Raw genomic sequence first — 25835 nt, forward strand, 5'->3', positions numbered from 1 at the left:
TAGGAACTGCTTCAGCCCTCCAGGAGCCTGGTCTAATTGCATCCTTCACAAACCAGCGTAAAGAGTGAGAGTTTCATACCAACACGGGCAACTCATTATCTGGGGAACACAGAACAGAGGACAAGAACCTCTTGATGACGGCTCCTCTTTCTCTAATACAACCTGGGGAAAGAAGTTAAAATGTAATTGCAACCTTTGTGGCCAGCAGCGATCTCAGATATTGCAGAAGTTGTATGAGGCAGCAAAATAGGCAAAGTTTATTAGGAGTTTACATATTAGACACAGGGATGGCCTTTTCTCCTACATCAATTTGCTATTGTTCAAAGGATTACCCTGTTGCCCTGCTGCACGACAACTGGAGGAACATCTACATAAATTATAAAGTAAAAATATTGATTTTATACAAGCATTACATTATGGTTTTATCAGTAGCAGACAATAGGGTTTGGAAGTATTTTGGCTGTTACTGCCCGACAGCTAATGATGGCCTATTTAGTCAATAATAATATCACAGACTTATTTATCTATCTCTGTTATTTTTTACATCTTTAGAAGATATCTGTAATTGTTTTCAAGTTTCACATTGTTATGGAGCTCTTATAGAGCTGGGTACTGCAAGAGCTGATCCGAGACTGCTACTGAAAAGCTGTTTGCATCTTTTTGTTACAGGTAGACACAATACAACATTTACGAATCTGAATTGACTTCAAGGCCATTTACATTACTTGGATATAATTACTTAGTTTTAAACTGAATTAAGCCTAATGAGGAACTTAAAAAGTTGGCGTTAATTGTGCTCTTTTGAAAGTGAATTTCAGGCTGCATTTTTTAACTTACTATGCAAATCGTGTGGTTATTGATTGCTATTCATCAATAAACTTACAGGTTTCATTGTATACAAAGTGTTATACACTCCCTCTTCTGGTAATATCTTAAAAACACAGTTTGTAGACTTTATGTGTATTAAATGTTAGATTTTAAGTGATCATATTGCCTGGAAGAAAACCCACCAAAGCGGTATCATGTCAAATTTGTTTTTAAAAAGCCAGCAAACCAGTCACCAAAAACGAGGGAGTAAATAAATAACAGGCGAAAATTACTTGAGATAATGCCTAAGTAAACTACATAGCAGCCTACCTACTTTGTAGCTGTGCCTAAACCCAAAATGTTATCGGTATCTTTTAATTTGGTAAGAATAATATTGTCTCAAGTTTTTCCAAAAGCACAACGCTCACATACACGCCAGGTTACCGTTTGGTGGACTATTGCTGTAGGGGAGAACAGAGTTTTCAGAATGCTGCCTACTTCTCCTGAGGCAGCAGATGGAGAAGTTCCTACAAAACACTGCTTTTATGTAGGTCCAGCATGGGTAACTGTCTTCCATCTTTTTCTCTCAGCTTGTAGAGAACTGGTGGGCATTCCTCTTACTGCAAAAGCCGTGTGAAAGCTACACGTACAGCCCATGCACCTCCTACTCTCTAAATAATATTATTTAGAGTACGGAAAATAAGACTTTTTAAATAATTTGAGAGTCCAGCAAAAAACAGTAAAAGGGATGTGTAAGAAAGCAAGCACAAGACGACCCATTAATAAGCGCACATACATGCATATATCCACCTACGTCCTTGACAGTCAGCGCCTCATAAAGCCGGGAGAGGTGTCTCAAGTACGACGCACCGTTGCTCCCCCTGCCCCCCACCAAAATGTGCAAAATCCCAGAATGCCATGACGTCACACAAACCACACTAATAAGCATTGCTGCCAAATCATTAAGAGGAAAAACTAGTAAAAAAAAGCTTTTGTTTGTTTCACCCTGTTAAACATCTCCTTTCTTTTACTTTCCTCCCCTCAACACAGAGCAATAAAACCAGCCCCATACCTACTTCATTCTCCCTCCTGCAAGGTCATTTTCTCCTACCTTCCTTATTTAGCTTCCTCCTTATTGTCTTCATCCGTTTCTTTTCATATGTGTTTTACTTAAGTTCTTTGTTTTACATTTCCCCTTTTAGCTATTCCCCCGCGTCCTCTCTTTCCCCTCCTCAGCCACACACCCCCCCAGACTGCAAACCACTTAATTCCAGCTGTGCTGAACCAGCCCTGCTAAAGCTGCCCCCCTCCTGCCCGCTGCCACCCCAGCCAGGTGCTGCACAGCTCTGCGCTGGCAACAGTGGTTATCTTGGCAAAAAAATTAATGCAATTGATGGCTATTGATGAGATTTCCTATCTGACCTTTGTAGCTGCAGAGAAAAAAAGACTATGTGCAAATCCTCTCTCTTCCAAGTGCAGCAATTGTTTGAGAGTCGGATGGTGGGATGAGAGGGTACAGTCTGTGCCACTTGAAACTATGTGCTTCCATGGAAAGAAAAAAAAAAGGGGGGGGGGCAAAAAACAACCCAAACTATTTTGTTCATGGCAGTTCAATACTCAACACTGTTTTACAAGCTTCCCGGAATACTTCTGCCTGGAATCATGAAGCGCTGTGGTGTTCATCTGGGGTTTTGCAGTTCTTGGAATAATCTACACAGTTCATAAGAACACATACTTCTCCCCCAAAAATAAATTAGGAAGTCCTTATAAATAATTGATCTGCACATGGTTAGCTTTTGAAAGTAAATTACTCCTAGTAGTTTAATTTCCAACACCAAGTTCACATCTCGATGGCTCTGACACATTCACAACTCTCCTCCACAACGGCAGAAGTCCTGCCTTTTTTTTTTTTTTTTTTTTTTTTTTTTTTTTAAACCCCGGTTCAGGCTTCTTCCACCTCCCCAGCTCTTAAACAGGTTGCAGCTTCATTCTTCTGCGCTCAGCTTCGGGCTGCGTGCCAAACCCTGTGTGCCCACGGCCTGCCCTCGCAACGCGGGCCACCTCCGCTGGCCCCGCTCCAGCCTGAAGGAGTGGCTTAGGCGTTAGAAAGAACCCTTTTAGCTGGGAAGGAAACCTTCCAAGGATACGGAGCATGTAAGCCGACGCAGAACAGCCTTCCCTGAACCTGCATAAAGTCCGAAATGATGGTTATGACAGCTGCATTCTGCTCCATGTGCTGTTTCATCACTCAAAATGGATTTTGAATGATGAAACCTAACACTGACTTTTAGATTGGTTAACTCTCTCATTGTCAATCATTTTTAATCGTAGACCTGATGCAACTATTCCAGCTGGCTTCTTCCAAAGTGAATCTGTAGTCAAATATACGCAACAGCTGCTTTGTATTAGAACTACTTGTTCTCTTTAGATCTTGCTCAGATCTATTGATCAATACACTAACGTTCTCACTCTTGCTGGACAACTATTTCTGTAAGCGACAGTGAATGCCGCACTGCTTCCTCTTTTCCCACAAAGATAAATATCTTTGTTTTCTTTCTTTGCACTTGTTCTTCCCCGTCAATGTTTACCTCGAAAAGGGAGCAGTTGGTCCCAGTCTCCAAATGCCTGGCAAGAAGATCACTGTAAGAGAACAGCATTCTCATGGAACCCTTGGATAATTTTGTGTGTTAGCCTTCTTTCAAAATACTTCAACATTTTAGTAAGAGTAGAATTAAAAAAAAATATATGCTCTACCCAGGAAATAATAAAACACAAGGATTTCTGCACGTAGGTCTTTTACTATGGCAGAATAGCATGAAATTTGATTCATGCTAATCAAAGGTAAGAAAAGCCAAAAGCACACCAAAGGACTTTTAGAATTTGAAATATTTTAGCACTTATGGTGCTGTAGGTAGAATAACGTGAGTTACACGGTAAGCGGTAAACTGAACACTGAATTTCTTTTTTAAATCTGAAACTGAACATCACCTTTTTCTGTTAGCTGATATTTAAAAGTTGCTTTATGTCTTCAACTAAAGGTTGACAAATCCATGTACCCACAAAAAGGAGGAAGTTTCACTAGAAATCCGCCATCAACTTCTCAAACAGACTCCCTAGGCTTTCATGTAATAAACAAAGACCACAGCCATTAACCTTACAAAAATAACCTTCTGCACGTGAACCGTTTGCAATGTTACGATTAACCGCAGCACCTACTTCATCGCTTCTTAAAATCTGCACGGCAGAACTTGTTTGTGACTTTAAATCCCAAATAGCACATTTGGTATTCAGCTCATGGCTTTGGGGTACACATTTCAAACCCCAAAATATATTTACAGAGTTTCTTTCCAGGTGGTAATACTTCCTTATTTAACAATACATTATTTAAAAATAACTAAATAATCAGCTGAGAAGTTTTTTTCTGAAATGAATCCTGTGCTGACCTCTGAGCCCATTCCCTTCTGGGAATATGCCAAGATGGTTCTTGCAAAAGCTACAGAATTTCTCAAATCTCTGCCAAGAAGAAATTAAACTAGTTGTTGCTGGACCCGGAGACTAAGATCCAACTCCTGGAATCCAGACTGCGCGAACTACTGTGAGAGGGCTGTGTATTTAAACAGAAGCTGCTGAAGCTGCCAATGATAATTTGTTAAATCATATACATCAACTCCAGCCATAATATGCCAAATACCACCTGTGCACGTTTGGCAACACGCTTTGCAGATTACTCCAGCACATCTGTGACACACCACATAATATTCAAGTTTTATTTTGGTTATTAGACTACTACATAAGATTACTGATACCCAAGAAAATTCCTGTGATTTAAATAAAACGTTTTCATACCGCTTTAAAAAGACATTAGCGAACAGTGGACACTTAATTGCTGAAACAAATTGCTTGCTGCCAAAAGTATGCAGGCCATAATGAAAGCTTATCCCTTCAAAATGCAGATGAGCTCAGGCAATCTCCTGTGAGGAAAAAAAACCAAAACAAACCCAAAAAAACCCCCAACACAAAACAAAACAAAAAAACCCCACCAAACAACAAACCCCAAAATCCTCAGGTCCAATGGCTTTGGAACAAGATTCAGCACGTTCCATTCTTTTCCTATCTGCTTCAAATGCTGCCTCGTACAGACACTTTATCTTTGACTTGGTAATCCATGCTAAACACTCTCTATTCTATTCTGAACAAACACCATCTGCAGAACTTCGAAAAATAAAACTTAAAAATATTAAATACCCATGTTAGATTTTTCAGAACAATTAGCTGATGCCAAGTTTGAGATAACAGAAAGAGGGTAGGACAAATTCAGTTCGGTGCACAGTACATCAGAAGAAACCAAATATGTAACGCTGCAGGGACTCTAGTACTTAAATTACATATGATAGAACATCCGAAATACAAAAGCATATTAGCAGGGATAGTTAACGGATCATTTATCCCAATTAAAATCACAGTAAATATCACATGTTCTCTCAGAATCCAAGCACTTAACACCAACACCAGAAGAGCCCCTTAGGACTAGCCAAAGCAGTAAACCTGCTAACTAAAGGTGGGTGTGAGAACCGGCTGCGGGAGGCAGGAGTACAGTTATACAATTAGATGAAGGAGATTCAGGAGAGCCCTGACGCTGACTTGCAGGATGGAGCCAAGTAACACAAGCGACCATCTTTTTCTACTGTCAGGATCGTCCCTCTGAGTCTCTCCGTGCTCAGTATGAGGTTGTGTGATGACCTCCTCTATTCCAATCTCACAGCTTCCTAGAAATCCCATAAGGTGAGCAAGTCCGTACGATTATTCTGTTTCTGAATCCTACACTTCAGGTTTAAACACGCACCGGTCAGAACCTGAGATACTTAAGCGATTCCCCACCAGCTCAGGGCAGCAGCACGCAAAGCTCGCAGCATTGCTCACCTTTGCCACTGTACGCCAAACCCATGGAAGTTAATCGAAACACTCGGCATAGCTCCTTAATGACTCAACAGCCCGACACACTATCATCATCTCTTTCCAATATGTACTGTATTAATGGTTTTCACAATCACTGCATGACTCACAGGCACTCTCGGTTTAAGTTTTACAGGTAGCCTTCATTATTACTGCTGAGAGTTTAACCCCGTTTTGTATTGATGGAAACCGAGGCACAGAGGAAACAAACAACTCCGCAAAAAACCTAGCAAAAATTAGAAGGAAGAAACCAAACATCTCTACACTGATGCTACCTCCAGACCGCTGAGCTGCCTCCTCTCTCTGAGCCCCAAAGCAGCCCAGATGGTGCAGAGCAGCCGCTCTCCTCAGACAGGAGGCTGATAACCACAGGGAGATGCGATAAACCCCGGGAACGGCTGAAATACCAACGAAAGGTCATACAGCCCCAAAACCCACGTCACTTCAGGGTTCCCACGAACAACCTGAAATAACTGTCGCAATGGCTTCCTCAGCAGCCTGTCGGTGCAGCACAGGAACCGTATTTAGCATGTTTTTTGTGGGAAGGAGAGGGAGGAAATAAAAGGGACGCAGACACATGCTGCTGTCTGCCGAGGGGACATTCTTGAGCGTGACAGTTAGCAATTTGACAGACAGCAAAGTCATCTTTACTGTGAGAATTTATATATTAAGAGAGGAAACTGTGCAGGGACTTAAAAAATATACCTGATTTGAATACAGAGGGAGGGTCTACCTGGCATGGAAGTCAGAGAGGCTGGCACACGATCATCAGAGTGTAGGGAAACACTCCAGCTGGAGAAAAATACTGTATTTTCTCATAACAGGTCATCATGACAAGTGATCTCAGGTGCTTCACCATGAGACTGAATGCCTGAACATTATACCTTTCCCCCCCGCCCCATTTTTCACCTCTGAACTGATCTTGAGCCATCCAAGGAAGATGCTGATGCCAGGAAAGCGTAACCGCTCAAAAAGCGGCACCAAGAATTCTGGCAATAAAGGACTTAAATCACTTGTCCAGCTCCGCAAATAAAGCGGCTGAGATCTGACAAACAAGAGGATTTGGGTTGAAACAACTCTCCTCGTCTGCCTGGCCTGGTTCTGCCCCACCAGATCCCCAGCACCGCTGCCAGCCCAGGCCGAGAGGGGAAAACCATTTGAGTGTCCTGACCATCAGCTGCTGTTCGCAGGCTGGCAGAAATACCAAAAGCAGATTTCAGATATCTCATTGTTTTTAAAATTGCTTTTGAAAACTAACCTACATCTGGTGTTATGCATACCAAATACGTCACCGAATTTTAGAAATCAATCTATACCAGCAGTACAGAATAAATTATTAAAATGGCGGTTCATACACCAAATGCATGCTTAGATTGCCTCAAAAAGTAGAATTTAATTTTGAATTAATATCTCTCTAGTCAAACCCATGAAATATAAAAGTATCAGTTACATATAAAAATCTGTGATTTGTATCAATAAAGTATTTTACTAAAAAGGTCAAATATTTCGATGAACAAGGTTACATTTATTTCTGACTACTTGTGGTCCAGGGAAAAAAGCCAGATTATGTCCTGCGATGCCCTTTCAGCCTACCTAGTTAAGTAGTTCATCACAAATATGCTTTGGAAGAAATTAATTAGCTCATTAGGTTTAGCTAATAGTTTGTTTAGCTTTCCTTTGACAAAACTGACATTTTAAAAGAGCATATTCTGCTTCAGAAAACAAAATCCAACATGACAAGTTTCAAAGAACACCAAGTACGAGCCACACATACCACCAGGAGTTGCAGAATATTTTAAGAGATTACTATTTCTCTGGTAACAATTAAAAATAACTTTGAAAGACCCTAACAACGACACAAAGGTACAGCTTCATTGATGCACTGTAATTTTTCAGAACTTGTTGAAATAATCTCTCCTTTACCCATCCCTGAAATAAAGCCACAAATACAAGACTTAATTCAGGGAAAACTGACTGTGATAAATCCAAAGAGTGTTTTATTTTGTTATCATGATAGTGTACTTTGTTTTATAAGAACTGTGTGTTTTGAGGACTTCAGCAATTTCCTTCTCCTGAAGTACAGCGTGTTAAAAAAAAAATAAAAATACACCATTGCCTGGTAATCAATCACCTGCCATATTTAGCAGCTTTCACATTCAGTTTGCTAAAATGAGGGACAACTGCAGAAGGATTTCCAGAATGCGAAGGCTGATAAAAAGCAACCCGAGCTAGCACTACACAAAATCACTAAGTCAACTTTCTTACCTCTCTGAGGCTATTATAGTTTGGCATACTAAAGTCCTTTAATGACGTTCACTCCACCCAAGCCTGTTTTTCTCATCAGAATGACCCCGCCTGTTTCCTCTGCACGCCGCAGCCCTCGCCGAGCGTCTTCATTGTTCAGAATGGGCTTAAGAAATACTAAGAATAACCTCGTCATTTCCATCCTCTCCTTCCACATTTCTCTCAAAGTATCAATCTGCCATTGATCTAAGGTTTGTATTAGAGAAAGTTTCACATTTAGAGATCACGCTCCTACAACGTGATACAGAACGGGAACATTACACTACTATTTTTTTTTTTAATTTTTATTTTATACTTTCCATACCTTTGTTTTGTAGTTCCCTCTTCACTCTGTCCCTTTTAAATGGCAAGTATTGCTTACAGAAGAGTTTGAATTAACTTCACATAACAAGTTTAACACCAGTACAAGCAGCATTACACCTACAACACCCCGTGTTTTCGTGCCCGTGGCCAAGAAGCAATGCCATACCTATTCAGTTCTTGAACCGCTTCTTCAATCTGCCCACACGGCCGCCATGCCAACAACTACGATGCTGGCTCCTACAGCACAGACACCTGTTTGTTAGACAGTATTTGGCGATCAGCTGCTCATTTCAGAGGGACAACCCGAAGTGCCTGCTCTCCATCACTACCCGCCTGAGCCAGTTCCATATTACTGACCTCAAGACGGAAGATTCAATATGCCAACACTCAGAACGGGGTACCATCCAGTCCTCCCCCATAAATTTATTTTTAACTGTCAGAATCAATTTAATATGAAATTTTAGAAGGACTTATTGGACATCCCAATCTGATATTCAGTGACAGGTGAGGAAGCGTGCTGGCAAGGGGTGGACTTGCTCTCAGCTGATACAAAGGCTTATAGCAACCAGAGTAAGAAAAGCTGATACCCTTCCGTTCTTCCAGCTCCCTGCAGCTCTGGAGACTTACATCTGCTAAATCGTGAGTTTTTAAAAAATTTTACCACTACTGCCATCCACAGAATAACAACCGAACTAGTAAGAATTATGTCATAAGACCTATCAGATTCTTCTCCAAGACACTCTGTGCGACATGAGTGCAGAAATCCAGCAGCAAGGGGCAGAGTATTATCCATAAGGCATCATAACACAAAAACACCAAGTGCGAGGTGGAAAGGGTAAGAAGTTCACCCTCTGCACAGCATAAGGAAGACCCCTTCCCAGTCTCTAGGAAGCCGCAGAAGTGAGTATGACTTTTCTTGCCAAAGGGCTCGAGTATTTAAGATGCAAGAAAAGTTACCCCTCGCTCTCAACACTGGAAGAGCCTCCCCACCCATATCCAACATTTTTATCCTTTTAAACACTGTAGGTGCACTGGGCTAGGAAAAAAGGGGACACACACAAATACACAGAGGCAGAAGGAGGGAGGAGTAGTTCAGAAGATGCTTTGCCCGGCTCTTCTATTAGCACTTGGTTAGAAAACATCTCCTGAATTTCTCAGGAAACAAAAAGCTGAATACCCAAAACCTCTCACCCAAATATTGGCATGAAGTTGTTTGAGATTAATTTCTAGTCTTGAGAGGAGTGTGGAAAAGAAGTGCCAGCCTCCCCCAGTTAGGTTTGTAGGAAGTAACGGAGCCCTTGAACTTGCATAGCACTTCACATTTTTGCAGTCCTCTGTAAACACTGGCTAACACCAACCAACACAACAAGAGCTTCCTAGCAGAGTTTGTATACAAAGCCATCGGGCCAGTAAAACAAATACAAATTGATACTTCTGAAAATAAATAAGCAAGCTTGCTGGCCACTGGAAACATACTATGTTTTACAACAAAATTTCTGAGTTCAGCTTTAAGCTCAAGTTCACAGTTCACAGCGTTAACAGAACCCGTGTAAAAATAATCTGTATAAATACACAAGAAGAAATGACACACACAGGTACAAACACACTACACGTACTGTCTGTGAAATACACTATATATATATAGTCATTTCAAAATTGAACTGTATGTACGCAGCATTTCAAGAAGGCATTAAAAAAATTAAAAGGAACAAGATCTTTACATAACTGCATTATAATGTATATAAAATGATTAAACACAGGTTATGTTCTTTGACATTATTTATAATGTTATGATCTATGTACCATCAATTTAAAAAAAAAAAAATTGCCAGGCTTAATCCTGATTTAACCTCACCCTTAGTTATTAAAAATAGTTAAGCACTTACCATAATGTGATTGAAATGCCTGTGGTTTTACGACCTGATTACAGTGGTTACACATCACCAAATAGAAATCATCATGAGCCGGGCAAAGACCAAATATTGGCATATCTAAAAACAAAAAGACAAAATGGCATCTCTCAGCTGCTGACAATTATTGAAAAACAGTTTAATTACAGAGCCATGACACTAGTGTTGAATCATAATTTTAATACATTTGTATCAAATTTGAAAAGGAGGAAAAAAAGAGCATATAATGCAATAGATAATTTTGTGCTGGAGTATTACAAAAGCAAAAAAATCTTCCTACAAAGATAAACGTAAAATGAGCGATTACTTGTAGAAAACATCTATTAGGAAACTGATTTAGGACTGATTATCTTACACCAGATGCAAGAATGTAATAAAAAAAAAGACTGACTTCAAATGACAAACACAAGATAAGAGGGGACACTTTACATATTCTGAAAGGGGGTTGGATTTTATTCCAATTTCATTAAATGAATTAAAAAATGAACTTTATTTTCTCTTTAATTTTTTTAAACCATTTTAAACACACAGTCGTTTACCAGGCAGTATTACATGCCTAATGGTTTTATTTGTTTAACAGTGCATTATAGTCCAGCCATCTGCTGCCAGAGATCTGGGTAACAGCTATATAAGAGAGAAATAGAGATAACAGTACGTCAGAGCATGTGTGGATTTCAGAGATAACACACATACTTGCAGACTTTTACTAATAAAATTAGTTCCTACAATTTTAAGAATACAGTTTCTTAAGAATACAGTTTAACAGTTAAAACTGCATTCAAGACTACCGGAGCATTAAATACAACATTTACTATGCAACTTAAAGGTATATTACATTTATAAAACTAAAAATGTTATTCAATCATTAGAAGACAAAAAATAGGACACTGCAAACACAAATAGTATAAACTCATTATTGCCAAAACACATGGCTAAGGGATCTAGAACACTATTTAAAGGTTTAAAACTGATATAAGAAAACCTATTTTCTTAAAAAACATACTCAAGTAATCAATTTATGTTAATAGCAACTTAGAAATTAAGTTAAACTTATTTACCTCTGTGCTAGAAGTGACCCCAGAGTTTTGTTTTAAAGCTACTAATATGCCCATGTGTATTTTTTAACACCAGCCATATTTTTGTTCATTATCGGAACCTGGATTATGAAATAAATTGAGTGGGCTGCATAGTAAGAGTGAACGTGCCATGACCCAAGGTAACCGCTGGCAGCGCAACGCGCTCAGCCCGGCAGAGCCCCACGGATCCACTTTGTTCCTGGCAGACAAAAGAACGTATCCACACCGAACGGCTTCCAGAATTAAGGGCACCCTTTGTAATAAGTATCTTCATAAAAATTTCATTACTTTTCATTTAAAAATAAGGTCTACCCCAAGTTTTGCAAAAACCTGATTAGTGCTACATTAAAATTAAGCGTGATACCCAATAACAGCAACAACTGGATTTTGCAGTTGGACGCAAATACAACGACCGTGGACATCTGACATGGATCTGATACATCAGAGAGCTACACTTATCTAAATCCCAAGCCCCTTTTTGCAACTGAGGTTACATTAAATAAATAAGTTATAAACTGCTTTGCACTTCATGAAGTAGTGACTCTTGCTTATTTTTTTTAATAATATTTACTAGGGAAAAAAAAAGTATTAAGACCTCAGGCACAACTAACTTACTGCAAACTAGGCAAAACTGAGTACATATCTGCTAGGGTGGGAAAAAATCAGACAGGAATAAACTTCTATTTTTCAATATCTATTTTCTGTAATGTAACATTAAGCTAGTTAAGGGAAAAAAAAAAAAATATGTCATTGCTAATATTCCATGCAGGAGTTCTTTGGGTATGCCTGCGTAAAAAAGTATCCACACGGCAAGCAAATCCTCCAGCGTCACTGCCATTTGACTAGTTACACACCGTGATGAATGGGACAAGAACAGCGCGCGCTGCCTGCTATTGACACTGTTAATAGCGCACAGACAGGCTACTACTGTCTAATACCTAACCAGCTGTGGCCTGTTCTCACAACCGTACCTTTTCAGACAACACCGGATTCGCAGACTTTACACCAGCTCAGAGGGCGCACAGGAAATCGTTAACACGAGGGAAGGACTGCCTGTTTCTGTGTCCCTCGCCAGATAAAGCGGCCCTTGACACTAGTCTGAGACATCCCCCTCGCTCTATTTAACTACCCTTTTATGAATATTTGCTGGCAATGCAGAGCTGCAACTTTAAACGACAAGTGAAACAAATCGGCAAACCAGCTGACACGTGGGGGGGGGGGGGGGGGGGGGGGAAGAAGGATTTGCTGGACACCCAAAACCACAACCGTGATTTCAAGGAAGTCACGCACAAGACTCCAGCCAGATCACACAAATCAGTGTGAAAGATCTTCTACCCCCCCAGCACTCCCCTACAGCACAGGTAACAGAGCAGCATCTAAACATAACCAGCCAGGGAGAAGCGAAGGTTAGAGTCGTAGAATGATAGCATGGTTCGGGTTAGAAGGGACCTTAAAGATCATCCAGTCCCACCCCCCTGCCCTGGGCAGGGACACCTCCCACCAGCCCAGGCTGCCCAAAGCCCCGTCCAGCCTGGCCTTGAACACCTCCAGGGATGGGGCAGCCACAGCTTCTCTGGGCAACCTGGGCCAGGGGCTCACCACCCTAACGGTAAAGAATTTCTTCCTTTTGTTTTCTCATATGAGGTAAAATAAACATCAGCTTTTTATTATCAAAGCATTTATTTAAAATAGAATCAAATCCTTCTGTTAGAGAAACCTCCAGGGCCCCAAGTAAGGCTGGAACCCGACTGCGCCGAGCACGGCACGAACACGAGACCAGCCTGCGAGCGCCACGGGCTGGGTACCAGTGGGCAAGAAGTAGCGTAAATGCTTCACGGGGACCTGAACATTAGTTTTAGCCATGACTTTGGAACTGTAAAAAGTTTGACCCAACCCAGATCAATTGAGAGGACTGGAAGAGGCCCAAATCCGTGCTCCCCAAGCCAGCAGCCCCAGCCTTAGGCAGGCAAAGCCCCAGGCATTTAACGTGCTTCGCTCTCATTTCAAGCGGTGCACGAGCAGGTTTCAGGGAAATTTTATTTCTGTCTGTGTTCCAATGGAGCAAACACCTAAGTGCTATTGTTATGAAAATGACATAAATTAGACCATGCAAATATTAGGGAATATTCAGAATAGTTTATCAAAACTTACGTAAGAAGTATGTACCAAAAGCTTAGGAGAAGGATGCCTAATTTTTCTGTTCCCCCTTCAAACACTTAGGAAAGTTCACAAGTCTTGCAGTTGATATTTTTATAATACTTTATACCTATTTCATTTAATGACATGCAAATTCTCTATTTAAAAGCCTAATGACATTTATAGTATTTCACCAGTGTCATTTCAAATGCACCATTCCTCTGAGTTTAAAGATTACTTTTTGAAATACTTCAGTGCGAATGTAAAGCCCATGCCTCTCAAGGAAGAGCCTAGCAACCGTGATTCACATCTTCCTCTTTCAAAGCTGGGCTTATTTAACTCTCTCCATCTGGGAATGTTTTTCAAGGTCAAACTAAAAATTTAGACCAAGACGACCTCGGACTTTTCATTTATTTTTCCATAAATGCAGTATTTATACGGTGTCAACACACAAATACTGTTACAGGAGCTGCTAGCTAGATTAATTCTATTAACGCCATAAAGAAAAACAACTTCATTTACATAAATAATATGAAACCTCTGAATACTGTGACCTCCAGATTCACTTCTCCTTTCACGTGTAACTTACACTGTTTTAAAAAAGGTAACTTTAAATGATATATTGCTGCACTCTTCGCCAAGAGTAGAACAAGCCCGTGCCATAGGCAATTCTGAGATATCTTAACTGCATTATTTATAGAACACGTAATAAGGAAAATCCTTCTTATTTGGAAAAGTCCAATATAGCATCTTTTCTAATAAAAAAAGGAAAAAAAATAACGGCCAATCTGGCATATCATACATCAAGTAACATGAAGTTGAGCCTGTCTATTCTAAAAAAACTTTCTTAAACTGAGCTGCCATCTCTTCTCCAGAGGAACGTAGAAGCACTGAAGACGTCTAGTAATTTCTTAGTATTTCCAGCATTCACTTTCAGGACTGTTACACTACAGAAATTCATGCTTGTGCTCATTAAAATTTAACCGTGTCTGTGTACTCAATTCTATCACTTCAGATCACAGACAACAGAACAAATAAAACAGGTTAAAAATCACGCAGCTAGAGAACAGTCGGCAGTTTGCGTTTCTCGAACCACTAAATTCAGTGACTCCCACAGCTCCACTGCGCATTTTTATTGGATTGGGTTTTTAACCCCCAAAATTGATCAAGTTTCTTACAAATCTTGTTGTCGCTTTTCAGACTGGGACCACTGCACAGTCCATCTACCCTAGCATCTAACAAGACAACACCCCTTCTAGAAATGAAATGAAACATCACCAAAAAAAGTGAGGTCAAGATCTTGTCCAGGACAGCAAACTCTAGAGGAAGAGGGTAAAAGGAGCCCTAATCCTGGCTGTTTGCAGAGACCAGAACACAAGTTTCCTATTTTGCAGAAGTTTGCTCACTGCGACTGCAAGAACGAGGAGGAGAGTGAAAACTGAAACAGAGGAAGAGAAAACAAAACTAGCAAGGGCTGAAGTGAAAGGGCAAAGAACAAACTCCATCAGAGTTAGGCCAAAAGAATAGAAAGCTTGGTCAAAAAAAGTGACAAGAATATGTAGAAGTACTGCAGAAATATTTTTTAAACCAGAACACTGCTAATGCTCACTTCTGCCCTACCCATTCCCAGCGTAAACATCTGCTTATTAAGATTATTTTTAAGTCTGAGTTTGATTTATCACAAATATGTACATGCTGCTTGCCATTTAGTGTAATTTGACAGTGGACGTTTCACGCCGATGCCCGACGTGAACCGTAAGATGTGCTGCCTACAAAGATCCCCGTGGCATGGCGTAACGCGCCTTCCGCACAACACCGACCTGCTTATACTTCCAGAATATTTTTAATCACTGCGGTTAATATTAGCTGCATTAAAAACGCGATGCCCTCTACTATTAACTTTACACCCACAACAGATATAACTCCCTAGTATCTTTACAACTCCCCAAACACAGAATTTATGTTTTCTTTTTACTGGGGCCTGATCCAAATCCACCCTAAGTAGGCGTACCAACTTTTATCGATTCCCAAGGCTTTCCATTAAGACATCAGGGAACTGTTCTGAAGGTGCTACATAAGGAAATTGTAAATATATCCCACTATTTTGAAGTGTTGCCAAATCTGGATCGTTTGAACCATTTACTTCATGGACCAAGTATGTTCAAATAATGCCCACAAAAGCTATCTTGAATATATTTGCTCCACACTAGCTGTGTTTTCTCTTCTCTTTAGAAAACAATTAGTCTTGATCCTACTAAGGTAAAAACCATGTGAGTAATTCTTGTTTTAACTTGACTTGACTGGTAAATCTTTTTCTCTAAAGTTTTTATTAGAACTCTTCTTTAAGATAATACAACTCGTCACTAGCATCTGAAAAAATTCCTAAAAGGCAAAAAAACACACAGCTGCAGTAACTTAAAACTAGTTGGCATCTTGAAGGAAAAAAATTTTGGTGCCACATCCCGTAATTTGCTTATAACACTTGTCCCAGCTACTGTCAAATCCTGTTAAAGTAATAAAGATATTCCTATAGTTTTACCCTTTATGGTTGTGGAGAACATGAACGTCATGTTAATATCTGAAAGCAGACAGAACCTCCCAAATTACTGTTTCCAAGAGCCTGTGATCTGGGGGAGAGGCAGGAGGAGGGAGAAGGGAGGTGACTAACCAGCGTTTAAGGCCCCATGAAACAGCCTGCACCAAACCGGGCAGATGCCAGACAAAAAGTTGAGTTTGGTTACAACCAGATTATCAGATTACAGTCAGCCCAAAAAGCTACAATTCTGCCAAGAATTGCGCACACCAGGAGCCCTGCTGGATCTATTGCTGACATTAGTTTTTTTACAGTAAGTAAAATCCCAAGTAATTTTCAGGTGCAAGGAGCGTCTTAGATGTATGCCTAAGGCAGCACGTTTTCCACACAAATAACACTACAACATATCTTAACTAACTTAGTTATCCTAAGTAAAGCTCCTACCAATTCTAAGTCATATAGTCCCTTATTTTAATTGACATGAATGTTTTAAAAAAAAAAAAAAAGTTAGGATCTCAAAGCTTACCTCTCATACACAAACACTTCACTTTCTGCAACTAAGATGTTATTTTTCTACACAATATTTCTCCAAACTATTTTCCAGAAACTCTCAAGTGCTTATCATTCATGAGCACACGTGTGTTTGTATACTTATCAATGTTGAAATTTAACTAAACTATTGGCAGCGTTTTTAGTGTGTACTATGCAAGATGATAATAAAAAAAAAAAAGAATATTCCTAAATAGATACTGCGAACAAAATAACCAAAACTGGTTTACACAAGTTTTAAACCAAAAGAAGAGATTCTAGTAAAATATACATATTTGAGGGTTTTCTGCAAAACTTCAAGTAATGAACACTTAGGTATTAATAGAATGCAAGTATTTTATGAGCCATATGTGCAGGCATAACAAATTTGCGCTTGCGAAGAACATATGCATAATCAAACAAACCCAACATAAAACGATCAAATTTACATACAGAAACACTTCTTTAAAAAAATCTCTCCCATAAGGCTAGTGCTCATGTTGCCTCAGATAGAAAAGAACCTTTTAATACAAAATAAAGCAAAACAAATGGCCATTCCCATACCCGAGCTGTTTCATTTAGGCTCAGAGGGAAGCATTGCTGAAGTATTTTCTGCAGGGTTATTTATTTTTTAAAATTCTGCTCTGTCCATTGAGTAACTTATATATATTTTTTTTTGCACGTGCAGCTTTGAAAGCCCAGCTATTTGAGGAGGCATTTGACAGGCACAGCTCTCCTTGGGTCCTGAGCACAAGTGCATGAACTTTGTTTCACCGTGCAGTCACTGATTGATCGGATGAAGGAAGGAACAGCTGAAGACTTGATTAAATGTTTTCACTGCATTTTCCTCTTTGGCAAATACAGTAATTACACAGCATTTTATTAAAGTCCTAAGAATACCCAAACCTCACAGTTTTGGCTCAGAGAAATGACTTTCACTTCAAGACCAAAAAAAACCCCACAATCGTGTTGAACTGGGCACAGGAGCTGCATTACGAGATCTGATCGGTCGTAAATCTTTACTAGCGTTAGAACGCTCTATCTCCAAGCGCGGAGTCCTCTCTGCCCGCTCTCCTTTTGAAACTCAAGACGCTCTCTTTTTCCAAAACTACAGTTCTGTAGTTTTTATTTCGCTTTCCCAAATTCAAGGCAGAATTTTGCCCGGTAAAATCTGAAAGGGTGAGGGAGAACCTACCTCTCCTGGCTCACGTTTTCTGCGGGTTCAGCCATGCCGCATTTCCCAAATCCCATCCCCGGCGCCACCCCCTCCAGCAAAAAGGTTTGCCACATGGTGCAGGCAGTAATGCTCCTCCCCGCAAACCCAAGCGGCAAATCCAACCACCAGTCCTTTGGCAAGGCTACGAGCACACGGTCACTCCAGTTCCCCTGTAGCCTTTTCTCCGTCTCTCTCTTTGAGGGTGCAGGATGCACCACGGACATTCGCTACGTCTCCCGGCCTCCAAAATTGAACAGTCTTGGGAAATTCCTGCATCGCACCCACCGATCAAAACCAAGCAGCGGATACCAAAGAGAAGTATGTCATGCACACGTGCACCTGCAGCCTAGCGTGCAGCTGGGAGATCTAATTTTAGGCTCCCACTATTTGAATGTGCCTGTAATTATATCTAAAACACGTATTAAAGCAGACATCTAAGTATTTAGTTAACTTCTTTGTATACAAATTCAGCTACACGCAATTAATCTTTTAGAAAGTGTAACACAGAACGTATGTCAAATTGTTCATTCAAAACTATTAAACAGTTTTTCTAAGTTTATTATACAGAATACTACAAAATTTCAGTGAGCAAGTTTACGGAAGATTGTCTGTACAAAGACTGATTAATAAATTTCTCTGAGAAACACAAGTAATGTATTGAAAGCTTTCCAACAGACAAAAAAGTCTCCCCCCGCACATTGTATTCTGTTACATCAAGTTTTCATCAGCAATTTGAATTGTTAGTCATCTGCAAAAACTATTCCCATTTACTCATTAATTAGTTTTCAGAGTTGAAGATATTTTAAAGTCCTCCAGCCAATTTGTATAATATTACGTAAATGCTGAACATACAGTTTGTCATGTAAGAAACGTTCAAAGTCATGCATTATTTTTAGGTGATATGATCTCATCATGCCACGGCTGTATTTTAGCCAACAAGTTATTATTTATGTTTTTGTGGCAAAACCCCCTATTTATTACAAACCTAACCCTAAAATACCTTAAGGAACCCTCAACATCGAGTTTAATTTTGCAATTACGACACAAAAATTAAAAAGAATTCAGGAAATAAAGTTGGGGTTTACCAGTAATATTAAAATCTGGGGTAATTTAACATGAAAGGGTACACAGAAACACATCACTTATTATGCAGAAAAACAGGGTTTATTACGGGGGGGGAGGGGGGGGAATGTTTTGGCCAAGAAACTAGTTATAATCCTAGCCTCAACTAAAATGAACTGTATCATCCAGAGAATCTTCTGAATTGTATCTTAAGTCATATACACCAAAGCCATGCTACTGTTATGAATTGTTTTAATATCAACAGTTTGGGTACTTTTCTCCTCTTTCACACGCAGCACTCCGTGTGCTTTGCAGCAGCTGTACTTTTGTAGTAGGAAAAAGGAAGTTTGTTTTATTTAAATCTAAACTCACAGTTTACATAAAACTGTTCCTTGCAGCAGAAGGATTTTGATACATCGTGACTGCAAATGGCGAACGTGTTCCAAGCTCTTCATCCTTCCCCATCTCTTATCTAGCCTTTTGAGGAAAAAAAAATTTGGCACGTGTGGTTTTTGCAGTCTTTCCCTAAGTAACCTTCCATATCACAGAAACACAACCAGGCGCTGGCTGTACCTCGGCACCCAGTAGCTGAGGAAGTAGAGTGGTAACAACCGTATACTTTTAAATTTACGCATTTTCTTACTAACTGAGAACTGAAGGACTGCAAGGTACCCATGACTATATATATTTTGTGACAGGAGAATAACGACAGGCCACAGAATAACATTAAAAAATAAACAAAAGTGACATCAGAAACATCACAGCCAATATAGTCTTTAGAAATACAAACTTTTTCAAATAAAAATAAGAACTAGAGACAGTTACGCATCTCTTGCACGATGGCATTATTGCAGTCCTCATATTAAAAGCATCATCAATTAACACATGATTTTCCCTGCCACACAGGCCATGCGTAACACTTGTCTTTAAACCTCTCCCACCCTCCTCCCTGCTCACCACAGCCACAAATCCTGCGCAACAATTCTTTAATTGTGCAAAGACAACGCATCTTTGCACAAGGAATACTCTGCATATATTTTACATCATGCACCTGATACTTGAGGGAGCAAATCAGCATATGCAAAAAAAAAAAAAAAAAAAAAAAAAAAAAAGGAAAAGAATACAGGTGACCTGTCAACTGAATTCTATTTCAGTATTTTCTTTTATTAGGCAACCCAACTACCTAAAACCACCCCACCCCTGCCACTCCCATTCTCCATGCGCTGGAACATCCACTTCAAAAATAAGACTGTTTCAATCACGTCTAATATAGCTGTAAGGAAACTGATGCCTGTCGATTTTCACATACCAACTTACATTTATTTCCGCACCCCTCTCAATTTGGCAGGCACTATTAGCCTTCCCATTAAAATCGACTTCCTTTGCTTTACAGATTTACTAGCAGTTGATTGGATACAACTAAAAAAAAATAAAATATGCAAGTTGCACAGCAACAGGCATATAAATGTCCTATAGCGAAAAACCCCAACAGCACTGTGATATTTAATAAGATTAAAAGATAAAGTGGAAAATAAAACAATGTTTTTGTTGTTGCAGTGAAGTAAAAGAGCTAACCCACTTCTTATGTATTTGAACACACATGTAGTGACCCAAAGTATTTTAAACTTGGCCATGGCGTACCTTCAGAGAAATAAACATGACTGAGTATTTCAGTTATCTAGCTGAGGAACCGATAACACTTACGTCTTTACTTCTCACAAATGATATATTCCAGCACATACAGAGCTACAGTCGTCAGAGCTTTCCTTCCAAGAGGGGATCTGTCTGTTCAGAAGTCTTAGGCTTTAAACCAGCGCTAGTTGTCCTCTGACACACAGTTGTATTAACTATATTGGTAAGCACTGAAGAAAATCGGGCTACCTGCTCACCGTATAAGGTCAATAATTCCACTGCTAGCTGTTCGGTATACAACACAAATCCAGTTCTGCCTAAAAACTCTTTCTGGAAGTGAATATTATTTTTTTATTGTTATAGAATTTCAAGTTTTTCTAAAGAAGAAATTTAGGTTTTGCCTTTTTATGTCATTTCCCTTTTAGAATAAGCCCATCACCATCTTCATTTCAAGATGCATTTCTTCACTGTTCGAGTGATTCACCTTATTTTAGGAGCCTGCCTTCACAAAATTTTCCAGAATTCCATCTCCAAACAGTATGCATAAAATACATGATACCTGTTACAGAATAAAGACGACTTTGAAAACACTGGCTGAGCAAATCTGTACTAGGTATTATTCTTCCATGTCTGGCACTAGTTCTCTGCTACTGAAATCACCCATTTCACACTGAAATACAAACAGGTTGGGAAGGACTGCAGCTTTTAATATTTTTAAATTTAGAGATCTTCAAAAATGAAGATCACTTAGATCATATTATACGTGCAGCAGATCTGAAAGGGCTGACATGCTTTGAACTAATTTTTCTGCTCTTTCATGGTCTGGCCCTCTATAACATAACCGGAACACCAGCCCACTTGTGATGTACACAGAAGGTAATACCTGTAACAAAACAAAAGGGAAGGAGAAAAGAATTTGCTCAGAGTACTGAATGTATTGATTTGGTGGTTTTGGTCTAAGTCACATTTTTGACAAATATTTTTAAGACTACTACTCGCCTCTGGTCCCTCTGCAGCTAACAGTGCTCATCACACTTGGGAAGATCGTATATGGATACATATCAACGGACCTAAATACACAGGGGGATGGGGGAAAAGGAACTTTTCTCCCTTTTATAGGCCAGCTAGGATGCAAAATGCTCTGCTCTTGGGGGAAAAAAAGCACTGAATTGAGCACACGTTTTAATATTTAGACATCTCATGTCAAAAGGACATAAGAATAAAACCGATTATACAAGCAGCAAGACAAAGTCATCTTTATGCAGGTACAAGAGGACTAGACATATTTGGTGTCTGACTGTGCAACGAGATGCAGGCAAGAGGTGTCCTGCACCCCCCAAGAGCCCCACAGACCTCAAGCAGTGGTCCTGGCACATCGCGTTACAAGACTAGGCCTGTTTGCAAAAGGTCTGTAGAGGAGATGTCACAGAAGACATATGGAGGCAGTATTAAGCAAGAGGCACAGCAAAAACCATACAGAGTTGGCATTTAAAAAAAGGCATAGAAAAGAACATTTCAGAGCACTAGTTAACTGCCCTTAGATGACTCAGGATGAAAACGGTAAGTAAGATTAAATAGATACCAGAAAACTGAAAGGTAAACAGGATCCTTAGATATTATAACAAATTTGTAGAGTTTACCACCCTCCAGTACACTGAAAACAAACAACACATCCACCTTCCCAAAGCAGACAAAAGATAACCACTGCAAACATATCTAGGATAACAAAACCGTGGTTTACAACAGAAGCGGATCCTTTGCCAGACGCAGCAGTTGCACGCACATGAGTTTCAGGACCTAGGCTGAGGTCTTCAGCTCAAACCCGCCCCAAGACTCCAGCAATCTCTTACTGGTGCCTATCCAGGGTAGGCAGGAAGCCAAAGCCACTGCTGCCAAACTTGTTGGGCCAGTCTTCCCAGCGCTGGCCCACAATGCACCGCTTTACGTTTGGAAATCGCTCAAAAGCTTTTGCTTCCAGCAACAGCACTGAGCACTTGGGGAAAGATGCCAAAAGAGTCCAAGAAAGGGTATCACAGGGCCACCGTAATAGTACGGACACCCCAAATGCTCCCGTCAGTTGGTGACATCACCCCAAATCACTGCGATGACGAACAACCCAGCGCTTCCAGCGCAGCCTCGATCTCTACACTACTCACAAGAGACCAGGAAAACTCTTAGCGTGATTAAATTATAAAGAAAACTGCCGATGCTGCACCTTACTGTAATGTCTTCTCAATTTACAATGAAGAGCACCATCTATCCAGACTGTGATTTTGGTCCTTTCCCTGGACAGGGGACTTCCTTCACATCGTCGTGTTTATCTATGAAAACTCTGCACAGTGTCCAGGAGGACCGAGCATCGCAGCGTTGCACAGAGAACCCCTTTCTCTTCCCAAGCAGTTGTAAACAAGCCTCAGATGAGACACCCTGACAGCCCACTGAAGATTTTTACTCCTGTGCTCTACCTACTCCACAGATAAAAATAGTAGCATTCTTGTCCCCAGGGCTATCAAGCTAACACTTCAGATCGTTAAGTTCAGGCCACAAAAACAACAGAAGAGAACTGCAAGTTTTATTCCAGCACAATGGTCTATGCCCCTATATTTCAGGGCACAAGCCAACAGTCAGGCAGAAACAAAAGGAAATTTCCCAAACAAGGGCCGACGCGTTTCGGACTTCTCCAAACACCCCATGGAAATAGCGGTGTTGAAATAACCAGGCAAAGCAAACCAAGTCAGCTGGTTATTAAAGCAGGTCCTACAGAAGGAGCAACAGATAAAGAGAGGGCTCTGCCCAGCCTGGATACAAAACATAACCAAACCGTAGCAGGAATAGTTTAGACATTGGTATTTCCCCCAGTCTAGTAACACAACTGGTAGTAGAACTCTTCCTTCAATCACTTAGCCACAAAAATAGAGTATTTAGGACAAAAATTTGCAATCTATTATATAAGCACATATTACACTAGTTTTGGTAGGCAACACAGATCTATTGAATTTGGCTCAAAACTTCTCCTCTGTAAATTATGAACTACAACATGGAAGAGAAGCTCCTTAACAAGCACGATTGCTAGACCACTGCTTTGGGTAACACAACTTACACAGAAGTGAAAAACAAAATTGCTTTCTGAAATTTGTCTTTAAGTACTTTTATAAAAAGTAAACGCTGCCTATTAGGAAATTCACTTAAGCCTTTCCTCTCAAATACTTCCATTTACTACCAGCGAGAGCAGGACGACTGCCATCTCTCTTAGCAGAGCAGAACAGGCACTTTCAAACACAGAGTCTACATTTTAAAAAACAAGTTCTCTAAAGAAAATATGCTAAACCCCAAAATTATATTCCTTACAAACCAAAGTCCAGCAAAGCCTTCTAGTTGTCAGAGGCAAGTTAAACTCCTTTAATACATTTCTAGACCCATTCTAATTGAACAGGATTCTAGACCCGTTCTAATTGAACAGGAGTGAAATAGACAATTTTAACACTTCCTGGGAAAATTCCTGGCAAAGTTGATTATTTTGAAAACTGCTTTCCAAATTATTTTACATGACTGTCTCAATACTCCAGCACCCACACTGTCTCGACTACTGGCAACGCTTTTTGCTCCTTTGACATACCCATCAAAAAGTATAGCCAGTTAACCCAAATCTTTGCAGAGTTTGAGGCCTCTGGATATTCCACACTGCTATAGATTTGTTCTGAAGGGATAAGAATATTTGGTACGGTTCACATTTACGTATAGTGTACAGATGATGCCTCTTTCTCCTTTTGGCATCATTTGCAACAGCTTTCCAATAAGAGATAAAAATAAATGGTGCCGTAACTCTTCCTCAGCAGAGTAACCCAGATACAAGCGGTATTCTCTCCACTTCACGAAGTTACCAGGAACCACCTCGGGAATTTCAGTCAAAGAAACTTTTCATTTCTATCACCTAGTTTTCCAACATAGCTGATTACTGAAAATAAATTTTAAAAAAATCAACCGTGCAATAAATACTATAAACTAATTCTTACTTGGTGTTTACTTTTCAAAATACACTTACACATTATAACAGATCCTGATTTACACTGCAGTTATTCACTGATACATCTCTAATGCTCTTAAAGACAACGAAGATACAAGATCTATACCATACAATCACGTAGGTAGCCATGTAAATATCAGATCAGGTTCACTCTGAAAAGATACGTAAGTAAACACGGCCCAATGGATTCTAGGATTACCAGACACAAACATGTGCCGGAAAATTCACTATCTTCTTTAAACAACCATCACCTTGTTTTGGAAAGCAACTTTAAAGTTAGAATGCAACCCCTATTTCACAAATGTTGCACTCAGCAGAGATGGAGGAGTAATGCTTAATCCAGCATTACTGGGAGGAAGTTAAAAAAAAAAAAGAAAGATTGTAGAACCACACCCTAGGTGTAAACTGATACAGATTTTCTTCTGTATTTTAGCCTGAAACAATAGCCAGAGGGTGTCATTTAGGCTATATACACCTTGACAAAGCAATGGCTACAATATCTAGGGACTGACAATTAAAATGTTTGCATAGAGAAGTACTACCCTGCTGGCTGATCACACGCTTGTACTGAACGCGGCTGTCTCGCACATGCAAACTCTTGCCCGTCGAGCCCCACGACCGGGTCCTGCGTCCTCCCTCCTGCCACAAGCAAAACCCTCGTTGACTTCAGTGGCTCACGACAAGACCTCACATCCCCAGATACCACTTAATAAACTGGCAGAACTCCAGTTTTCCCACTGACAACATCTACTACGTTGTTTATGCAGTCGGTGAAAAAAACCTGTAGACAGAACACTGAATTTATGAAGGGCAAAATACAACAGAATTTGATGTTAAGGGAAAACAAACATCCAATTTACTGTGTATTCAGTGTATTATTTGCTTTTCAAATTTAACTCTGAGCTTCTATGCTTCATTTTAACGCAAGCTGCTATAGGACTTTCAGGCCACCACATCAGTGGGAAATTGTCCAACAAACTTTCTTGCAGACAAAACTGTGAGAGCTCTAGATTTCAGAACAAAAACACACATCACGGACTTACAACCTCAGAGCTGCTCCCTATTGGATTTTCAGCTGCTTTGTATACATTTTTTCAGTGACAGTTGAAAACACGGCATTTCCTATTACACTACAAGCAGTTGATGGAAGATGCAAGTCCTGCTTAGTCACTGAAAAGCAGATCGAGAACACTGTGTAAGTTTTCTGGCTGTTACTATCCCAGTGGCAGAGAAGGGAGGCATAATCAATTATCCCTTTTATTATCAAAGAAGTTTGGCCATGGGCTATGCTAAAGCTATCAAAAGTCAAAATCAAGGCGAGGGCGAGCTTGTAAATAAATTATCTTTCTCA

General features: G+C 40.0%; 1 protein-coding gene across 7 annotated transcripts in view; it reads right to left on the reverse strand.

Moving 5' to 3' along the window:
• The window catches only part of ATXN7 (ataxin 7), an 88828-nt gene that overhangs the window by 29121 nt on the left and 33872 nt on the right, over positions 1 to 25835 (reverse strand). For 4 of the 7 annotated variants that reach the window (XM_063347717.1, XM_063347716.1, XM_063347719.1 and 1 more), the window contains one exon: positions 10254 to 10358. The exons of 1 other annotated variant lie outside the window; for it this stretch is intronic. In XM_063347717.1, the coding sequence (XP_063203787.1) occupies positions 10254 to 10358 (105 nt within the window). Of the gene's footprint in view, positions 1 to 10253; positions 10359 to 12324; positions 12483 to 19200; positions 19306 to 25835 lie in introns of those variants that run through there. 2 more of the 7 variants (XM_063347723.1, XM_063347722.1) reach the window with 2 other exon arrangements.

Source organism: Chroicocephalus ridibundus, chromosome 10 (genome assembly GCF_963924245.1).
Source record: "Chroicocephalus ridibundus chromosome 10, bChrRid1.1, whole genome shotgun sequence".
NCBI lineage: Eukaryota > Metazoa > Chordata > Aves > Charadriiformes > Laridae > Chroicocephalus > Chroicocephalus ridibundus.